The sequence below is a fragment of the Conger conger genome, chromosome 9 (assembly GCF_963514075.1).
Source record: "Conger conger chromosome 9, fConCon1.1, whole genome shotgun sequence".
In the NCBI taxonomy this organism is placed as follows: Eukaryota; Metazoa; Chordata; class Actinopteri; order Anguilliformes; family Congridae; genus Conger; species Conger conger.
Window position 1 is genome coordinate 23957851 of NC_083768.1, and position 19858 is coordinate 23977708.

Genomic DNA, 19858 nt, shown 5'->3' on the forward strand with positions numbered 1-19858 from the left:
GAGACAGGAGCTGGAACGTTCTCAAGACCCAAAAGCTTGGTTGGCTTGAAAAGCACCAGAACAAACCAGACTCTCTCTCACGGAACACCATCCCACAAGAGCTCTCACCTGTGGGGGCAACGTTTCCACCCACAGAGAACACAGCGCTGATCTTCAGTTCCTCTGGGGTCTTGTGCTGCAGGCCAAACTCCTATCGATATCAATGCACAAAAAAACAATCCCAACAAAGTGGGTGAATCTACTTCCTCTCACAAATCACAAATTGCCTTTCAAGACTACTTTTAGGAACAATTGTTTTAGAAATGTAATTCCTTGCCATTTCATGGATACAAAAAAAGTAAGCCAGCAGGCTAAATTAAGCCCAAAATATGGTTTCATTAAGGTCAACAAAGAGCAGCCCATACTGACCTCTGTTGTATCAGGTTCATCCTTGATTGCTCCTGGGGGTCTCTGGGGGACAAGGGCGCGGTCATACTCTTCATCCACTGGTTCATCCTTAATCTTCACCGGTGGAGAGACTGACACTCTCCCCGAGGCCCTCGTCTCAATGTCCTGCTAAATGAGAAATTTTAAGCAAGCGCAAAGGTAAACATTTTGAGATATGTTCAAAGTACAGTACCCAGCAAACATCACAGACCACTTATTCAGTTTCCAGTCAAACCAGCCATTCAGTGCAATTACTTTCCAATGTCAGACGATAATGCAGGAACCTCTATTACCTCATTTTATACATATTTGTCTTCATACACAACGTAGTAAAAGGCAAGGAGAACATGAGGAAACCCAAAATACCATGGCTACAAACGTGCCACCTTTGGGCGAAATTCGTGGTTTTGAGACCAAAATTGACCACGTACGTGATTCGTGTAGAACAGATGAGAAACTGTTTGGGTGGGTTGGTTGGGTGGTTAATTGGATTGTGCCTAATGCATTTCCGTTTCATCGAATACGAGTTATACCACTGAAAATATCACCAGCCTTGGAGTCTTGGAAATATTATCAGAGACCGACAACCACGGAGACCGTGAGTACATACGTCTTCTACTCACTATAACGTAGTGGCCTTTGGAAAGTTTAGACATTTTCAGGTTAAGTAGTTTAGGCTACTAGGTACAGTGAGTCAGTACCAATACTTAAGAAAATATGGTATATGTTAGCTAATGTAGCTTGTTATTAGCTGCTATTCAAATAATTCTTACTTAATTTACATATCAGACTGAATAAATAAAAGTATTGCTTGTTTTTTTATATTAACCGCGAAAGTAAGGCCTTATCCAGTCTTGAATTTCCTGGGTGCCGCCATATTTGCAAGTTCGCAAAAGCCTCGTGAAATGGCTCATATTTTACCTTACCAGTTTGAGACTGAATATTCTTCAAGAAAATAAATAGAATACGAGTCGAACGGTTGACGTTAGTGCTTCAGAACGATGCTGTTGTGTCCTGAAAAGCTTGTTTCCATACCATCTTCAGAAAACCGATCGTACGTACAATAGTGATCACATGGAAACCAGCCTTTAGTAGACGATGTATTCTTGGATTATTAAACAGTATTGTAAGGGTGATTCCATCAAAAATGTGCACTGCCTAAAAAGCCAATATAAACGTAACATACTGTTCAACATATATGATTTTTACAAACCTTTTGCATATGGGCAAATACTGTAGCCTAAATCAAAATGTTTTGCATATAATCTAAGGTTACTGATCAGGGTTAAACACCGACCAATACATACTTCAGGTCTTCTGAGCTCTTTTTAAACTTGTTTCTTGGGCACTAGACTTAGGTCTGTGAGGAAATAAGGTTGGTACACTTCCCGGCTTTAGCTTATTTTTTATATCCAGTCGGTCCCAATAGCTCGTTAACAAGTCTTAGTCCATCCTCAAAGCAATCACTGGCGAGTTTGTTTTACGGCTTTAACCCAGTCGCCTTTAAGTTTGGGGTCTTTTTGGAAAACTGTGAGAGGTAAGACTTACATCTGTATTGTTCTTAGCCTGCATGAGGCAGCGAAAAACTGCACAATGAGGCATTTTAAATATTGAAACTTTTAGATACAATTCAGCTGTTGTTCGATTTCTAGTTATGTTGGCACTGAAATGTTTAACAACTGCAACCATGTGACGTCGCTCCCTAGATGCTTTGCGAACTTGCAAATTTGGCGGGCCCAGGAAATTCAAGACTGGATAAGCCCATATTTTCGCGCTAAATAAAATAAAAAGCTAAAGCTAAAAAAATTAATTTATTCATAGTCTGATAAGCAAATAAAGTAAGAATTGCCTGAATGACAGAGGTTCCCTTTTTACGTTATCACAAGCTCATTATATTTTGCTAGTTATATTTATATATCCAATAAGTTACACAATTGAGGTAACTAATGTTTAAAAACCTGATACTGACCAGGTCGCCGGCAAGATATAATACACTCATCGTTTCTTAAGGCATGTTCAATCTGGAAAAGCGACTTCCGACGAGGCAATGGTCACGGTCGCGGTAACATCACAAAGTTAAGTTAGATGTATATAGTTTAATACTTGGCACAATTGCGTTTTCCAATTTGGGTCTGCTTATGTTCAAATATTCTGTCATGTATGATATTGGTTTTTGGCAGTTTTCTCCCACCCTCCAATTCCCAGAGAGATCCATTGCAATACATAGTTTTAGTATCGTTTGACAACCTGAAAATAAGACTGATGTTGAGAGGCCACAGACATCAGGAATTGTCATTGCATGAAAAGGATTGCAATCAAATACAAAACATGACTCTTATTTGACTATGTGCAGTAATTACTTCATGGTGAAGTCAAAATGTATATAAATACTCATTAATAAAAGCTCTGAATCTGACCATGTGTGAATTGTTAGTTGACAGAAAATGAAATATTAAATCAGAAAAAGCAGAAGGGAAGGGGACTAAACTTTTTAGCAGGGGTGTACATCCAAATGTCAGTGACAGGCTTTTGTGTGCCGAAATGTGACCAGCATGATGGTAAGGACACCACAATTACTTTCTGCATTTCAGGTGATTTTTTTTCCACCTTTTTGGGTCCTAACCAGTTTGCACCACTAAATTGTTTAAAAATTATAATTTAATTCATTGCCCCAGCCTCTCAATGGGGGTTCAAGTCAGGACTTTGACTAGACCACTCAAATGTTAAATTTTGTTTCTTTTGAGCCATTCGACTTGCTTTTGTGTTTTGGATCATTGTCTTGCTGCAGATGGGACTGATGACCGGACATTCTCCTTCAGGATTTTCAGGAAATAAGCAGAATGGCAAGACACCCAGGACCTGAAGCAGAAAAGCATCCGCACACCGTCACCACGTTACACGGTTGGTATGATGTTCTTATTGTGGAATGCTGTGTTAGCTTTTCACCAGATGTAAAGGGACCCATGTCTTCCCAAAAAGTTCCACTTTTTTTGGTCCACAGGACATCATCTCAAAAGGCTTTGAAGTGAAGGTGTTTTCTGGCAAATGTAAGACAAGCCTTTATATTCCTCGTGGTTAGCAGTGGTTTTCACCTTGCAACTCTCCCAAGGATACCACTTCTCCAAGGATGCCCAGTCTCTTTCTAATGGTGGAATCATGAATGCTGACCTTATGAGGCAAGCAAAGTCTGCAGTTCCTTAGATGTTTGTCTGGGTTCTTCTGTGATGAGTCATCAATGTACTCTTGGAGGAATTTTGCTAGGCCGGCCACTCCTGGAAAGATGCACCACTGTTCCAAGTTTTCTCCATTTAGAGATAATGGCTCTCACTGTGGTTTGTTGGAGTCCTAGAGCCTCAGAAATGTGTTACCATTTTCAGACCGAGGCATAGTGTGCTGCTTGTTTAGCCAACTCTACATCGCTGGAAAGGTTCTATTTAAGTGATGTTTAGATTCAACAGGGCTGACGGTAATCAAGCCTAGTGTGTCTTGTGTCTGTGAAATTATCAATTCAATTTGGTTAATTTGTTGATTGAGTAACTAAGGGGGCATTATATTTCTCATTAGGGTTGTGAAAGTTTTTGCCCCCTGACTTCCTACATGTCAGTCTGAATGGTTTCAGATCTTTAGACAAAATGTAATTTTTTTATGTGTTCATTTAATGTTATCAAACAGCCACATGAAAAGAAAGAATTGCCTCCTCAACCCCCACATTAAGGGGTTGCATCACCTTTAGCAGCAATAACTGTCTGCAACCAAATGCTTCCTGTAATTTGGCATCGGTCTTTGCTATTGCTATGGAGGAATTTTTGCCCACTCTGACACATTTTTATGTTTTCGAGCATGAACTGCTCATCTCAGCATGTCAACCGTGGTCAAGCCAGGACTTTGACTAGGCCACACCAAAATGTATTCATTTTTTCTGATCAGCCATACAGATCAGACCTTTCTTGGATCATTGTGTTTCTGCTTAACTAAATTATGCTTTAGTTCATGGACAGAATACCAAAATTAAGAATTTTCTGGTATTGTAGCAGGATTATAAAGTTCTGCATTCACACTAGATCTAATGGGACCAGTGTCATCCAAAAAGTTTGACTTTTGACTCATCTGTTCATAGAACATTGTCCCAAAAGGTTTGGGAATCATCCAGGGGCTTTCCTGCAAACGTAACAACCACATTGAGGTTTTCTTGGTTAGGAGTGGTTTCTACCTTGCTGCTCTGCCATGAATACCATTTTTGCCTAGTTTCTTTCTTATCATGAACACGGACTTAGACAAGACAGGTTTGGAGTTCTCAGAAATGGCTTTGTAACCCTTTCCAGTTCTATTTCAACAACTTATTTTCTGAGCTCTTCTGCAATTTCTTTTGATCGTGGCATCATGTGCTTGCAGAAACTTTGTCATGACCACTTAAATCTGATGGTAAGGTTCAATCTGAGTGAGGTTTGCAATCAACAGGGCTGGTTGCAATCAAGCCTGTCTGTTCAATCAGCTGTATCTAGTTATGAACTGTTTTTTCCTTACTCGGTATCCCTTTACTTAAATTACATTTTGTCTGAAGATCTCAAACCATTCCGTGTGACAAATATGCAGTAAGAGAGGAAGTCAGGAAGCAGGCAAATACTTTTTTCAAGGCACTGTATGTTAGAACCCTTTGCCTTCAAATTAACATTCCAACAAGTAACTACCCAAATAAACCTGAGCGGCCTTGCAGATTTCTTTGTCATGTGCATCTAAAATGGCTAAAAGAGATACATGATAATTCAATGGCATAAGGAATATGAAAGTGAAAGGAGTTTGAAAGATTGCAAGATACAAAGAAAATGGTACTCCGAACAACCATGCAAGAACTGGTGGACTGACAAAACCAGAACCATCACAAAAGAAAGTACTCAAAGATGTTATATTTTTACATTTTCTGAAATAAAAATAAAGCTCCACTCTTGCTTTTGATTGATGCTCATGCTCAAAATATACAATGGTATACATTTAATTTACCTTTATTTCCACAAGGTTGGTTGATTGAGCAAAGCATGCATGCTCTTTTGCAGCAATTCCCTGTTAATGTCCCCCCAAGTTGCCTAATCTGCATGTCTTTGTATCGTGGGAAGAAACCACAGTACCCAGAGGAAACCCACACAAGCACAGGCAAAACATGCATACTCCACAGAGGAAGGCCCTGACTGAGATTCAGCATGTACACTACCGGTCAAAAGTTTTAGAACACCCCAATTTTCCCAGTTTTTTATTGAAAATTATGCAGTTTAATGTCTCATTTTACGCTGAAATGAAAGCATAGAACAAATAAACAATTGAGGTTAAAAAATAAATCATGGAATCAATGGAACCAAAATGTATTCTAAACCTTTGACTCATCAAAGTAGCCACCTTTGGCAGATATAACACCTGAACACACTCATGGCATTCTTTCTACAATGGAAATCAAATATTCTGCAGAAAGTTCTTCCCAACTCTGTTGCAGAAGTTCCCATAAATGTGTGGCACTTGTAGGTTGCTTTGCTTTCACTCTTCTGTCCAGTTCATCCCAAACCAGCTCGATGGGGTTTAAGTCTGGAGACTGTGCTGGCCACTCCATGTTTTCAAGCTTACCATCTTGTTCTTTTTTCCTGAGGTAGTTCTGGCATAGCTTGAACGTATGTTTTGGGTCATTATCTTGCTGTAGGATGAACCCCTGACCAACTAGCCGCATACCAGAGGGTACTGCATGGCGCTGCAGAATGCTGTGGTAGCCGTTTTGGTTCAGGGTGCCTCTCACTCTGTACAAGTCACCGACCCTGGATCCAGAAAAACAGCCCCAGACCATCACGCTTCCTCCTCCATGTTTGACAGTTGATGTCACACACTGAGGAACCATCCTTTCGCCTACTCGACAGCATACAAAAATCCTGCGTGATGAACCAAAGATTTCAAACTTTGATTCATCAGTCCATAACACCTTCTTCCAGTCTTCAGTAGTCCATTGGCAGTGTTTCATGGCCCAGGCAAGCCTCCTCTTCTTATTCTGACGTCTTAGCAATGGCTTTCTTGCTGCAACTCGACCGTTCAGACCTGCAAGTCGAGGTCTTCTCTTCACAGCTGAAACTGAGACTTGCTTACTATGACCACTATTAAGCTGTGCTTGAAGCTGTTGTCCTGTGAGCCGCCTATCACGCAAGCTGTTGACTCAGAAACTTGTCTTCTGATTCTGTTGTGGCTTTGGGTCTGCCAGACCTCTTCCTGTCAGAGTTTCTCCCAGTTTCTGAGTGCCTTTTGATGGTGAAGGAAACTGTACACTGACACCTTGACTTTCTTCACAATTTCTCGCCATTTTTATAGTAACACACTACTTTCTGCAGTACAATACTGTTCAAATGATGCTCACAAGGGTATGGTACCATAGTGTGTTCCAACACTACTTTTATGCAGACAGAGGGGGTTGTAAGTAATCAAGAAAAGTTGGAACACCTGTAGGAATTGGTAGCACCAACTTTCAAGGCTTGATCAACCTCCATTGCTGCAGAACAGCTTTAAGTTGTTAACCCATTTCTTGTTCCCTGAAAAAGGCCTTTTTGTATAATTGTGAAATGTATATTATTTTTCAGTTTTGGGTAACCTTACCTTTTTTTTTTAACCTCTAGCAGTTCACTACTTACCTTTGTACCATTTCAAGCTATTCATTGGACTTGAACGGCTTGAATTTCAATAACAAACTGGAAAAATTGGGGTGTTCTAAAACCTGGTACTACCTTGACCGGTAGTGTATATACCAAGAATAGGTTTTCCAGTTTTTCAACCACTCGATCAAAACGTGCACTGGGCAGAAACAGCCTCATTTATAAGGCCTCAAATGGTTTTGAAGACCAAAGAGAAGACTGAAAATAATGGGACTGAAAAAATGGAAGGAATTCAGAGACTAGGATTGCTCAGTGATGCAATAAAATAACACCTCAGTCATGCAAACACAGGAAAACCAAAGAATCCCACTGAATACTGAACTAGACTAGCACAAAATCAGGTAGTGCACCCCTGATAGTCATATTTAGCTGGTTTTTGTTGCCCCATTTGCTTGCACACCCAAAAACTCTGCTTTCCCTGCATATGCCCACTAGTTCCACATTGAGGTGTACTTTGGAGGATACTCACACAGGGCTCATCGGTCAGTTGCCCTCTTGCGTTCATCTCAGTTTCCTGTGGTCTCATTCCATCTATTAAGACATGGAGACAAGTTGTGTATCATATGAATGCATAACATACCTGCCATCATGTTGATTCAATATATAAAAGGCCAGCATATGCCATGTAAACATTCAGAGCAGGGTTACAGGATAGTAAAAAAAAAAAAAAAAAAAATTATTATTATTATTTTGATTTATTTTTAATTTTTATACAAAAGTACCAGATAGATAGTACGAAACAACAGCATTTTTACTCAAGCAGCTGTTAATAAAAAACCTTCATAGGGCAAACTTTTTATAATGTTTTTATAATGACCTGACTAGAGAGGAAGAGCAAGATAGATTCTGAAAATGTGGGCCGTACTGTTGATGGGGAGGGTTGAAGGAAATGGTGAAGATTGTGGCTGTCTGTCTAGTGAAGGTCCAGCCCCATCCATCTTGGAACAGTCTGTGGACTCTGACATGACACAGGCCTCCTCCACGTCCATAGACTGTTGCTCAGCCTCTCCAGGTCTGAGGGCTGCGGGTTCAAGATGGGACGAGAACAAATGGGAGATATTTCACAGCAGACAGTCAAGGTTGGGGAAGGAGCGGATGACTTGAGATTCCACCTGCAGAACGGTGGAGTCTGACACACTCCGTTCAGAGCCCTTGTTGAAAGAATGCAAAGATTTGTTCAGAGCTCTCACCTGAGTCCATGCTTGAGACGTGATCTTTCTCGCCATCCATCCATTTGCTGGTCAGCACCTCCTCACTCTGAATCTCTTCGTCTGCCTCCATGTGCATTTGTGTGTCCAGAGCATTGCTGGGGAAAGTGTCCATGCGGCATTCTTCCTCGATGACCTTGACCATGGGGACCTGCGCCAACTCCTCTCCAGCACCAAGTCCCTCCTTCGCCTCGGTTGCATGTTTCAATGCAGCCCCACCCACCTCCTCTGAGGAAGTGGGTACACTGGGTGGCACAGCATGGGGTGAGGTCACAGGGCGATTGCCACTGTCCATCTCTTTCTGGGCCCTGCTGTCCTCCTCACTGCCCGCTCCCACGTCACCAACCAGCGGCTCCGAGATGCATCCTGTAATGGCCACGTCCTCCGCGTCCTCCGCCTCCTCCGCCTTGTCCTGCCCTGCACCCACTCCTGTTTTACCGCTGGCTTCTGGGGAAAGGGCAGGGTTGAGGACCATGGGTTTCACATCCTCCACACAGTCCGCAGATTGCATCTCCACATCAGCAACTGAGAGAGAGAGAGAGAGAGAGAGAGAGAGAGAGAGAGAGAGAGAGAGAGAGAGAGAGAGAGAGAGAGAGAGAGAGAGAGAGAGAGAGAGAGAGAGAGAGAGAGAGAGAGAGAGAGAGAGAATGTAATGTTACTGTGAAATAAACAGGACAGCAATCATGGTGTTGGGGAAAAGAAAGGAAACAATATGCTGCATTTAAGCAGTGCTCACATTTTAGGCAAATTTCCTCCTGAAACTGGAAAAATTATTTTGGAGCATGTCTAAGTTGTATACAATGCTGTGCTCCTTGAAAAAAAAGTTAGGCCGAGAGCCCTGGCAAGATACTGTGATTCAGCCATTTCAGGCTAGTCGGGGTGGAGAAATGAGCGTACCTTCTTGTGTGGGTCCAACCGGGGTATCCAGTGTCTCAGCCACGAGCTGCAGAAAGGGAGAGAGTTGCATTGCACTTATGTCAACGCCCATCAATTTATCACACTGAAAATCAAACTGAAAAGCACTTTCAGCAGGGGAATGATGACAGGGCACATTTCATATGAAAACTACAGCTTGAGCAGCTTCTACATGCAAACTCCCTCAATAAGAGCAGCAGCACCACCAAATTTTTCTCACGAAATCCAGATGTAGAAGGTGTCCAGTATCAGAATGTTTAAAATGCCCTTGAAGACAATGTTATTTTTGCACATATATGATTATGGTCTGAACTAACTATAAAAAATATTTTCAGAAGATTTTTTAAATATTTCCTATATGTTTATTTACATCTTTTGGATGAAGTCCATAAAAAATTATCATTACCGCAACATAACATTACATTACATATATGGTTAAAAATGTGTGTTTTTGGCCATTATTAAAGTAGACTCTTATTACTCATGCTCAAAGCTATGTATATGTATTTTTTATATTTATTATTTTTTTGTAATTTCCTTATTAACTCTCATTACCGAAACATACGTGATTTACAATTTTGTTCATTTAATTGCTTTGCTAAAAGATAATATACACATGTTTTATGTAGCAGGCATTAAATGTATAATATGTATATACATTTTAAAACAAAATATCATAATCAAATTACTTTGTTTTAAAAAATCGGTAATGAGAATGCCATATCGGTAATGAGGATCAATATTTCGGAAATGAGATTCACATGAGATTTACATTCACTGTACACAATGGTTCTGATACCTAACCATATTTGACATATTTAAAACACATACCATTTTTTAAAGAATATTTATTTCATAAACAGTGTTTCATTTTCTCATTTATCAAAATCATCACAGTACAACATACAATCTTATGCTCATAAAGAATTATGTCTTGTAGACTACACTGTAGCACTAACACCCATTAGTACAACCATTAGTGCGAGTAATCATTCTAGTATAACATACAATCATGTGTTCCTGAGAACCTTTTAAATGTAACATATCATTTTTTTCCTGAGAATCATTCATTTCCATATAACATGTAACATACCATCATGTGGTCCTGAGAAACATTTGTAATGTAACAACATCATGTGATCACGTAAAATTATTTTAACTGAAAACCTTTGTTCCTGACATTCTATCAACCACACAACCTTTTTCTGAGAATAATTTCATGTGAAGAACTTGAATAGCAGCAACTCAATTAATGACAGAGTTGGTCAAACAACTAAAACATACAACTGGAACAACTGCTTTTACCAATCATGTTTGCCTCCCACCTGTAACTCATTCATGAGCGTTTTTTGTGTTTTGCCCATATGTCTGGTAAAATGCAGAAATGTCTAGCAGAGGAGGTGGCAGGAAGGATAGTACCAGACCCTTTTTCCTGGATCTGATGCTCGGGACATAGAGGTTTTCCCTGACATGAGTCATGGTGTCGACTTCATACTGCCCTTCAGCAATCTGTTTTAAGAAACATTTTTATGGTCTCTACGAATTTTAGCTGAACAGCATGTACACTGCTCAAAAAAATAAAGGGAACACATAATCATTACAATGTAACTCCAAGTCAATCACACTTCTGGGATATCAACCTGTCCAGTTAGAAAGCAACACTGATTGTGAATCAATTTCACCTGCTGTTGTGCAAATGGAACCGACAACAGGTGGAAATGAGAGGCAATTAGCAAGACAACCCCTATAAAGGAATGGTTCTGCAGGTTGTGGCCACAGACCATTTCCCTGTCCTCATCCTTTCGGGCTGATTTTTGGTCACGTTTGCATTTTGCCAGTGCCCTCACCACTAGAGGTAGCATGAGGCGGTGTCTGCAACCCACAGAAGTTGCTCAGGTAGTGCAGCTCATCCAGGATGGCACATCAATGCACGCTGTGGCAAGAAGGTTTGCTGTGTCTCCCAGCACAGTGTCAAGAGCATGGAGGAGATACCAGGAGAAAGGTCAGTACACCAGGAGACGTGGAGGGGGCCGTAGGAGGACAACAACCCAGCAGCAGGACCGCTATCTGCTCCTTTGTGCAAGGAGGAACAGGAGGAGCACTGCCAGAGCCCTACAAAATGACCTCCAGCAGGCCACTAATGTGCATGTTTCTGCTCAAACTGTGAGAAACAGACTCCATGAGGGTGGTATGAGTGCACGTGTGCTCACAGCCCAACACCGTGTAGCCCGATTGGCAAATTCACCATTGGCACCCAGTGCTCTTCACGGATGAGAGCAGGTTCACACTGAGCACATGTGACAGACGTGACAGAGTCTGGAGACGCCGTGGAGAACGTTCTGCTGCCTGCAACATCCTCCAGCATGACCGGTTTGGTGGTGGGTCAGTGATGGTCTGGGGAGGCATATCCTTGGAGGGCCACACAGACCTCCATGTGCTAGCCAGAGGTACCCTGACTGCCATTAGGTACCGGGATGAGATCCTCAGACCCATTGTCAGACCATATGCTGGTGCAGTGGGCCCTGGGTTCCTTCTGATGCATGACAATGCTCGGCCTCATGTAGCTGGAGTGTGTCAGCAGTTCCTGCATGATGAAGGCATTGATGCTATGGACTGGCCTGCCCGTTCCCCAGACCTGAATCCAATCGAGCACCTCTGGGACATCATGTCTCGTTCCATCCACCGACGCCACGTCGCACCACAGACTGTCCAGGAGTTGACTGATGCCCTGATCCAGGTCTGGGAGGAGATCCCTCAGGAGAACATCCGTTGTCTCATCAGGAGCATGCCCAGACGTTGTAGGGAGGGCATACAGGCACGTGGAGGCCACACACACTACTGAGCCTCATTTTGAACTGTCTTGAGAAATTTCCACAGAAGTTGGATCAGCCTGTGATCAGATTTTTCCACTTTTATTTTGAGTATGATTCTGAATCCAGACCTCCATGGGTTAATGATTTTGATTTCCATTGATCATTCTTATGTTATTTTGTTCTCAACACATTCCACTATGTAATGAATAAAGATTTTTAACTGGAATATTTCATTCATCGAGATCTAGGATGTGTTGTTTTAGCGTTCCCTTTATTATTTTGAGCAGTGTACTATAATGTAACTGGAGAGACATATTAACAGAAATCTTGAAATTAAATTCACCTGTGTGACTGTACCAGGGAACAAGTCACCATCATATTCGACCAGTACCCACTGTCCAACCTCAATGGTGGCCTCGGTGCTGTTGGGTTCCTCTTCTCCTCCCTCAGAGAGCACATGGCACATTGGAGAAAAGCACTTGCAGTTTTCCCCACAAACACAAGACACCTCCCTTGAGTTGATGACTCCCGGTTTTGTGGATGTCAGCTGTTAGGGTGGAATTCAAAAAGATTATTTGGGGAAATGGTGTGTGTGTCCTGCTCTCCACAGTAATTACATGGGCAATTTAACTTATTTATTTAACTTCTGTAAATACATTTACTCATATAAATGTTCATATAATCTCATATAAATATGCTGCTTCGCTTACTGAAGAATCTGGGGTTAGATCGAGAAGTGCTTGCTCTTGCTTTTTCTTTCTGTAGTATTTTGCAGAATTTTTCCTCCATTGCTTTTTTTTTCTCTCGTGCTGTCTACTTGTGAGATCCTGAGTAGTCTTAAGTTTACCATTTTCCTTACGTTTCCGATACCTGGAAAAGGGAAAAAGTGAATGAAAGGTGAAATCTAGTAAGCAGCACTGACATAAATACAAACTTTGGACTATGATCAAAATTGCACACAATTGTTCATAGGTGTGTGTGTGTGTGTGTGTGTGTGTGTGTGCGTGCATGTATGTATGCGTGCTACACATGTAGCTGTGTGCCTGAGTGTGTGGGCATGCATGTCTGTGTGTGATGTGTGTTTGTCTGTGAAAGTGTGTGTGTATGTGGATGCCTTCACGTTTGCATGTCAACATCAGTGTGTATGTACACAAGTTTGTGTGTGTGTATGTGTGTATACATGTCTCTGTGTAGTGTGTACGGTGTTTAAGTGTGTGTCTGTGTGTGTGCGCGTGTCTGTGTGAGAGTGTGAGTGCAAGTGTTGGTCAAAACAATGAATCCAAGTTATATTTTTCCCTATTATCACCCTTTCCCCTAACCTCTCTCTCTCTTTTCTTCTGTATTCCTCAAGTAACTCAGGATCGCTGTATGTTGCTGCCCTATGCTTTGCCAGCCTGTCTTTCGCTGATGCCCTTTTCTTTTCAACTGATGCTTGCCTGCAACAAAATACCATACTTGAATGTAACATAAGACAGAAATACAGAAAGATAGAAATAGATTGTATTTCTGTATTTAATCGGACAAATTATAGTAGGTCGCCTTCCCTGCATTCACAGTTTCTTGTGGAAGCAGTACATAAAAATGGAAAATTAGTGACCCCTGCTGGCTAGGTTGTAATAGCTGGGTTGTAACACAATCTGTTCAAAAAGTGTTTAAGATAAATATCATGTTATATATGGAAATGAGCAAGAGTTAAAGTGCATTTCCCTCCTTCATTAGTCTGTTTCTCATTACCGAAACATTGAGTCTCTCCACCGCAATAGGCCCTCAATTGTTGCGGTGAATGAGTGACCTTGAACTGTGGAATCACCATGAGGGCTAGCTAAACTTTTCTTCACTGTTTGTATTTAGACACCAGATAATAGGGTATATAATAATCAAAAAATAACAGCAGCAACATTTTTTTAAACTTCAAAACTTCACGTTTCGGTAATGAGAACTAAAAAGTTGTGCAGGTACTAACAAACTTTTAACTGTTATCTGGAGAGATAAAAATAACTGCTTACCTGGTAGCCATCTTCAGTGTCACAGTCAATACTGTCCCCTCCAACAAAATTCCTTGAAAAGTTCCTTGAGGACTTAAACAATGATTGAAAATTGTTGCGGAGAATGAGAAAATTGGTCTTGGACACATTTCTATTCCTTATTATTTTCACTACATTTACCAATGATCACCAAATACCACATGTTTTTTCACTGTAACTGTTTATAGTATAACATGCACTGAAGTTTATTATTTTTTATCTTTCTTAATTACTAATATTTCCATCTCATAGAACCCAAATCCAGTTATGGACACGTTGCGGTAATGAGAAATTTCCCCCTAAATGTGAAAAAAACAACAAAATGTGTATTTATGATGGTCATTTGAAATCATGAGCAAAATAGTAAATGAAGAGATGTTTATAATGTTATCCTTATTATTTTGATAGCATTAACTTTTATCATAAAAATGCTTCATGACACCTCATAAGTCTAATTTCGTGAGAATATGTTAAGCATGGCGAGCTGGCACAACTCTGGAACTGCTGTATGCACCATGTGAGGGAGGGGAACAAAAGGGTCTTGGACAACTCCATCCAAAAGTTAATAAAATACTTTTATTCACTAAAGAATTAATGTGAATATTTGCAGAATAAGGCGCCAACTAAGAAAGCTATCCGCGCATGACATATTTTATGTCAACAAACCATATGAAATGTTAGCTGTACGAATGTATTTTGTAAGGATATGTACCAAAACTTTGACTACCACCAGCAAACTACTACAAATAATAAATCCACTTACCCTCGGTCACATTGACTACAACTAGCCAACTTGCATGTTAGTAACATGTAAGCACATGGGCAACACAGTTTGTCAAGCCAACGATATCCACTGTGCTGCGACAATATTGCCCAGAGCAAGGTTATAGTAAAGGAATACACCAACATTTGGGGAAATATAAATTTTTTCCGACTTACCCAGACTTAGACGAGAGTTCAATATCATTTTTACCTCTAGCATTCACTGGCTCGGTTTCCATGATAGCATAATGTGTTACCTTAGCATAAAGACTTGAAGCCTATAGGAGTCAGTAGCCTACCTATTTCAAAGTGAAGAAATACACCTTAAAACACTCTGAAGCAGTCTTCTTTACACAAGGTATCACATGTATCTGATATACATGTGCGGGGGAAAAATACATCAAAAAAGCAACTTATATTATAATGGGACTGACCATAGCCTCAGCTGTTCCTCTCTGGGTAATGCCAACTGATGGGGTGCATCATTTATGAAAAATCTATGGAACATTACATTAGTCCCTACATTGGATATTGTGGCAAGTTGTTACAACACACTTACGAGGCATGATAATAATGTACGGCTGGTTGATGTGTAAATGTTATATTTTTGATAGAATAGTCTCTCTAAACGTGCCAAATACTTTTTTGACATTCACCGAGTGAGCAAGCACACTTTGTGCGGGATCTAGCTCTACCTTTAGAAGGTTCACTGGATCACTCCCCTCAACCAGCGGAAGACGGAGACACATGTGTGTTCTGCCGTTATAGTTCCAATCGTCTCCAATCTTCTCCGAAAACAACGTCTCATTTTTTTAAATTCTTTGTCCCGCACGTGTATTTCAAATACACGTGATACCTCGTGTAAATAAGACCGCTTCAGAGTTGCTATAACGTGTATTTCTTCACTTCAACGATGGTAGGCTACTGACTCCCATAGGCTTCAAGTCTTTGTGCTAAGCTAACACGTTATGCTAACATGGAAACAGCCAGTGAATGCAGAGGTGAAAATGTTATCAAACATCTCGTCTAAGTCTGGGTAAGTCGGAAAACAGGTATATTTCCCAAAATGTTGGTCTATTCCATTAAGCTCGAAATACCCATACTAATAGACAGATAATATATAAAGGGAAAACAGCATTATGGTTCCAGATTGTCTATTGTTAGCTATACACATAGCAATTCACCAACCTGATGCAAGACTCTAGTTCATGTCTTGTTTATGGAGAATCAAGCCAACCATTCACATCGTTAGTTGGCTAGCTTGCAGCGATTTTCTTCAACTTGTTTGGATTACTAGCTTGCTAGTTATCATAAATGCACGCGCGGAATGTAAACAGCAACCCCGTCCGCCTGCTACTCACCTCAGAGTGCTTGTTTTCGAATTCCGCCATGTTTACGTTCTCTGCGGCTGAATCCCGCTGAAACAATCAGTGGCCAGATAATTCCAGCACCTTGCTGTGTACAACAAAGCTGCAACCCGTTCAATACTTCCGCAAGGCACACATTCCCCCTTCACTTCAGATGTAACAGGCAACAGAGCGGAGAATGGCGTTGAGTTGCGAATTGGTGATTCAAATCCTGAACACCAATTGGAACAAAACTCTTTTTGCACATCCACTCTGTCTTTGGCTGGGTATCAGATACCGGCGAACAAACGGGAGTCTCATAACGGATGATGTGGTGCTATTTTAAGTTTGTTTTTGATTTGTGCTTACTTTCATCGGGCCTCTGGTAAACTGCAGCTTTCAATTATTATACCCTCTTGCGCAGGCTCATTGAGGCAACACACGCCTCTGCCGCGCTTGGCAACTGCGCAAGCGCCAACCGATTAGTGACAGTTTTCCTAAACATGCGCATGTCATTCTTAACACTCCTGAGCATGCGTGATTTTGGCCTGCTCTTTAATTGATTCTTGCCTCTGTTAAGGTCCAAGTTCAGATTTTGTGTAGTATTCAGATAATTCACAATATAATTTTGTCGTATATTAAGAAAATACATCTATGAATGGATCTCAAACTACTCAAATCCTGGAGCTGTTCTGCTGGCTTTTGACAAGTTCCTCCCGTTGAGATATATAGGCTAAGAACTGGAGACCGCTTCCGCTCTCTGGGCCTATGGGAGCTGCTCAATGGCGCCACAGGCCAATTCACGGAGGCAACCATTGACGATGGAGCTTTTTGGCCCCAGGGCCACTGGGTACCTGATCACTGTAAACCAGTAAACGCGGAGCAATGACGTGAGCCACAGGGCATGCTCTGAGAATTTATCCCTTTTTAGGAACTTTAACATTGCATTTAGCAGGAGGCTAGCTACAGGATTTATGGGAGAAAACAAGTGACTCACTGTGCCAAGGACGGTTCTAATTTCTGCAAGTTAAATAAATAAAACAAGAGTGTCAATATTTTTTATAGAAGTAGTCGGTGAGACTTAACTGAAACATTACATTAGCTACTTATGGAAGATAGATTTGATACTTACGGAAAAGCTAACATTAGCTAGTAAGCCAGCAGGGTAGCCCCCTCCCAAGGGGCAATATTTAGGGTAATATTTCCTTTACTATGGCTGCAGCAAAGAAACCTTTGCCTGCCCCTGTTGACTTTAAGCAGAAGTGTGATGGACTCCCAGTTGGGGAGCTAACTCCACTCGATGCGCTAAATGCAGTGTTGCCCACATTCAATGTGCAAAGCATCTCCAGACCTTGCATCAGCTCTGAAAAGCCAAAAAACAGAATGGAAGGATCCCTTCTCCAGACACAAGGCACCCAGCCATTCTATCCCCTCCATGGTCCTCCACACCAATAGGGGTGCTCACAAGCCACAACAAAGTATGGAAGGCTGTGTCAGCACCTGACTGGGTGATGCACACACTAGCCAAAGGCTCCACAGACACAGTTCAGTGTGAAACCACCCCTTTTCAATAGTCGTTTACTCTCAAGCTGAAGAGGTGTAAACACCAAAAAATAAAAGCTGAAATTCTGAACTCTTGCCTCATGTTCATCTTTTTATCTCAAGCCCAGAAGTATTCAGTGTATTGCAATAACAGAGGAATTGGCCATGCTGTTCAAATATGTATGGAGGGTACTGTAAATAAACTTGCCTTGCCTATTATGTCGATTATGGACAACATTTCTAGACCACTGATATCTGATCAGTGCTACATATGCAATGTTTTTCGGGTTTCCAACCTTCCCCCTTCACCCTGTTGGCCCAGGCTTGTCGCCTTTCCATATCTTTAGGAAAGTAAAAATTTAATTTTAACAGTATTTATCATATTACTATAAAATGAGCCTAGAGCCTTAAAAAAAGACAATGGGAAAATGACTGAATTCAATAAGAAATAGCCCAAATATGATCAAACCAATAAAATATGGCCAAGATTTTCTTATTAAAAAGTAGAAAACGGTGTCACCGGAAATCAAGAAAAATTAAGCCTCGGACCAGAAAAACTGACCAAATCGAACGATTTTTTTCACTGAAATCAATAGGAAATGGGCCAAATATAATGAAAGCAATAAAATATGGGTATTATATCTTTTTTTTTAAGTGGAAAAAGGTGTCACCCGGAAATCATAAAAAATTATAAGCCCTGGACCTGACAAACTGTGATTTTTTGACTGAAATGAATAGGATATGGGCCAAATATGATGAAACTAATAAAATATGAGCAAGAAAATCTTTTTTAAAAAGTTGGAAAAGTTGTTACCCGAAATCATGAAAAAATTCTGAATTTGACTGAAATGAATAGGAAATAGCCCAAATATGAAAAAGATGTCACCGGAAATCACAAAAAATTATACCTGACAAAATTACGAAATGGACCGATCTTTAAATATTTCGTTTTTGACTGGTTTTGAAATGTTTTTTATTGGTTGCTTTATTAGTCTAACTATAGCTTTTTAACATCGCCAACCAACCCCGTATTGGAGCTGGTACTTTTATAACTGAGACCTTAACCTTTAATTTGCTACTGGTTAGAATATGACCAAGTCATGTGGCTCTTCTTGGTATTTCTCCATATAACTGCCGCTGTGTAGGCTAAATGCATATATAGCCTACATTTACGGGTCTGGTAGCCTCTGAGGATATCGCGACGAAAACGAACCATACGCTTTGCACTCCGCCATTTTGCACTCAAATGTCCCGGCAATACCGACGATAAAATAAGCGGTTCGCTTTGGCTCCGGCTCGCAACAACTTATTCGGCAAATGTCTGCTCACTTATGTGTTACGGAACCGGCGTAGTCCTTATTGAGATAATAACTTGTCCCACTCTCGTTATCATATAGTGAACAGATCTAGACATATGCTAATTTTGGGAAGAGGTAGGCTACCCTACTTTCGCGTTTGAAATTCGTTGATGCAGTTGCGAGTTTGGAACAGCCTGCAGTAGAGGGTCTGCACCCTGTAGTACACAGGGTAAATTGCATTATATTTGTACCTCAACCATCTGAAATCAGATGTTGTAAAGATCAGCATCTTTCCACAATGATCAGTCAAAACGGATAATGTCTCCAGTCATGGGGGCGAGTGAGAGACCAAATACAGAGTAGCTTTTCATTAGCTACTTTTATTTCTGAAGCTGTTATCAATTCGTCTAATAGTCAACACATTACTAAATTAATAATTTTTAAAAATGTAATGGCACCAATGCTACCCATTGCAATTTTATATCGCATTACCAAAACAAATGTCGTAAATGCGACCAATTTGTGAACCCTGTTAATTAGTTGTTTCCCTAAAAACAACGGCTGAAGTTTGGAAGGGTCTTTGGGTAGTCAACACGCGGTTCGTGGTCCCAATACTGGAAAGTGACTTAACTCGTCTGGTATAGGAGTTTGGTTATCAGAAGTTGTCAAATGGATTTCAGTTTCATGGCCCTATAAAATGTTTGTCTAGAAATGTTTTATTATGGCAAACACAGCACACATGTACATAACTAAATTACAAGAGCTAGTTGTACTGAATATAAGAGCAAGTCTTGCCAGATGTAAAGGCTTTGTGAATATCAGTATTATCAGAATATAATTCACATTAAAC

General features: G+C 40.7%; 1 protein-coding gene across 15 annotated transcripts in view; it reads right to left on the minus strand.

Annotated features, from left to right (window-relative positions):
* Positions 1 to 16594, minus strand: part of zmym4.1 (zinc finger MYM-type containing 4, tandem duplicate 1) — a 30898-nt gene extending 14304 nt beyond the window's left edge. For 2 of the 15 annotated variants that reach the window (XM_061254726.1, XM_061254723.1), the window contains exons 1-9: positions 13356 to 13784; positions 12747 to 12906; positions 12380 to 12583; positions 9206 to 9251; positions 8291 to 8833; positions 7966 to 8121; positions 7570 to 7631; positions 409 to 555; positions 109 to 190 (exon numbers count right to left, since the gene is read on the minus strand). In XM_061254726.1, the coding sequence (XP_061110710.1) occupies positions 109 to 190; positions 409 to 555; positions 7570 to 7631; positions 7966 to 8121; positions 8291 to 8833; positions 9206 to 9251; positions 12380 to 12583; positions 12747 to 12906; positions 13356 to 13504 (1549 nt within the window). In that variant the 5' untranslated portion in view covers positions 13505 to 13784. Of the gene's footprint in view, positions 1 to 108; positions 191 to 408; positions 556 to 1639; positions 1745 to 1974; positions 2116 to 7569; positions 7632 to 7965; positions 8122 to 8290; positions 8834 to 9205; positions 9252 to 12379; positions 12584 to 12746; positions 12907 to 13355; positions 13786 to 14042; positions 14115 to 14999; positions 15017 to 16010; positions 16028 to 16183 lie in introns of those variants that run through there. The other 13 variants (XM_061254725.1, XM_061254727.1, XM_061254724.1 and 10 more) reach the window with 13 other exon arrangements.
* Positions 16595 to 19858: the final 3264 nt, after the last annotated feature.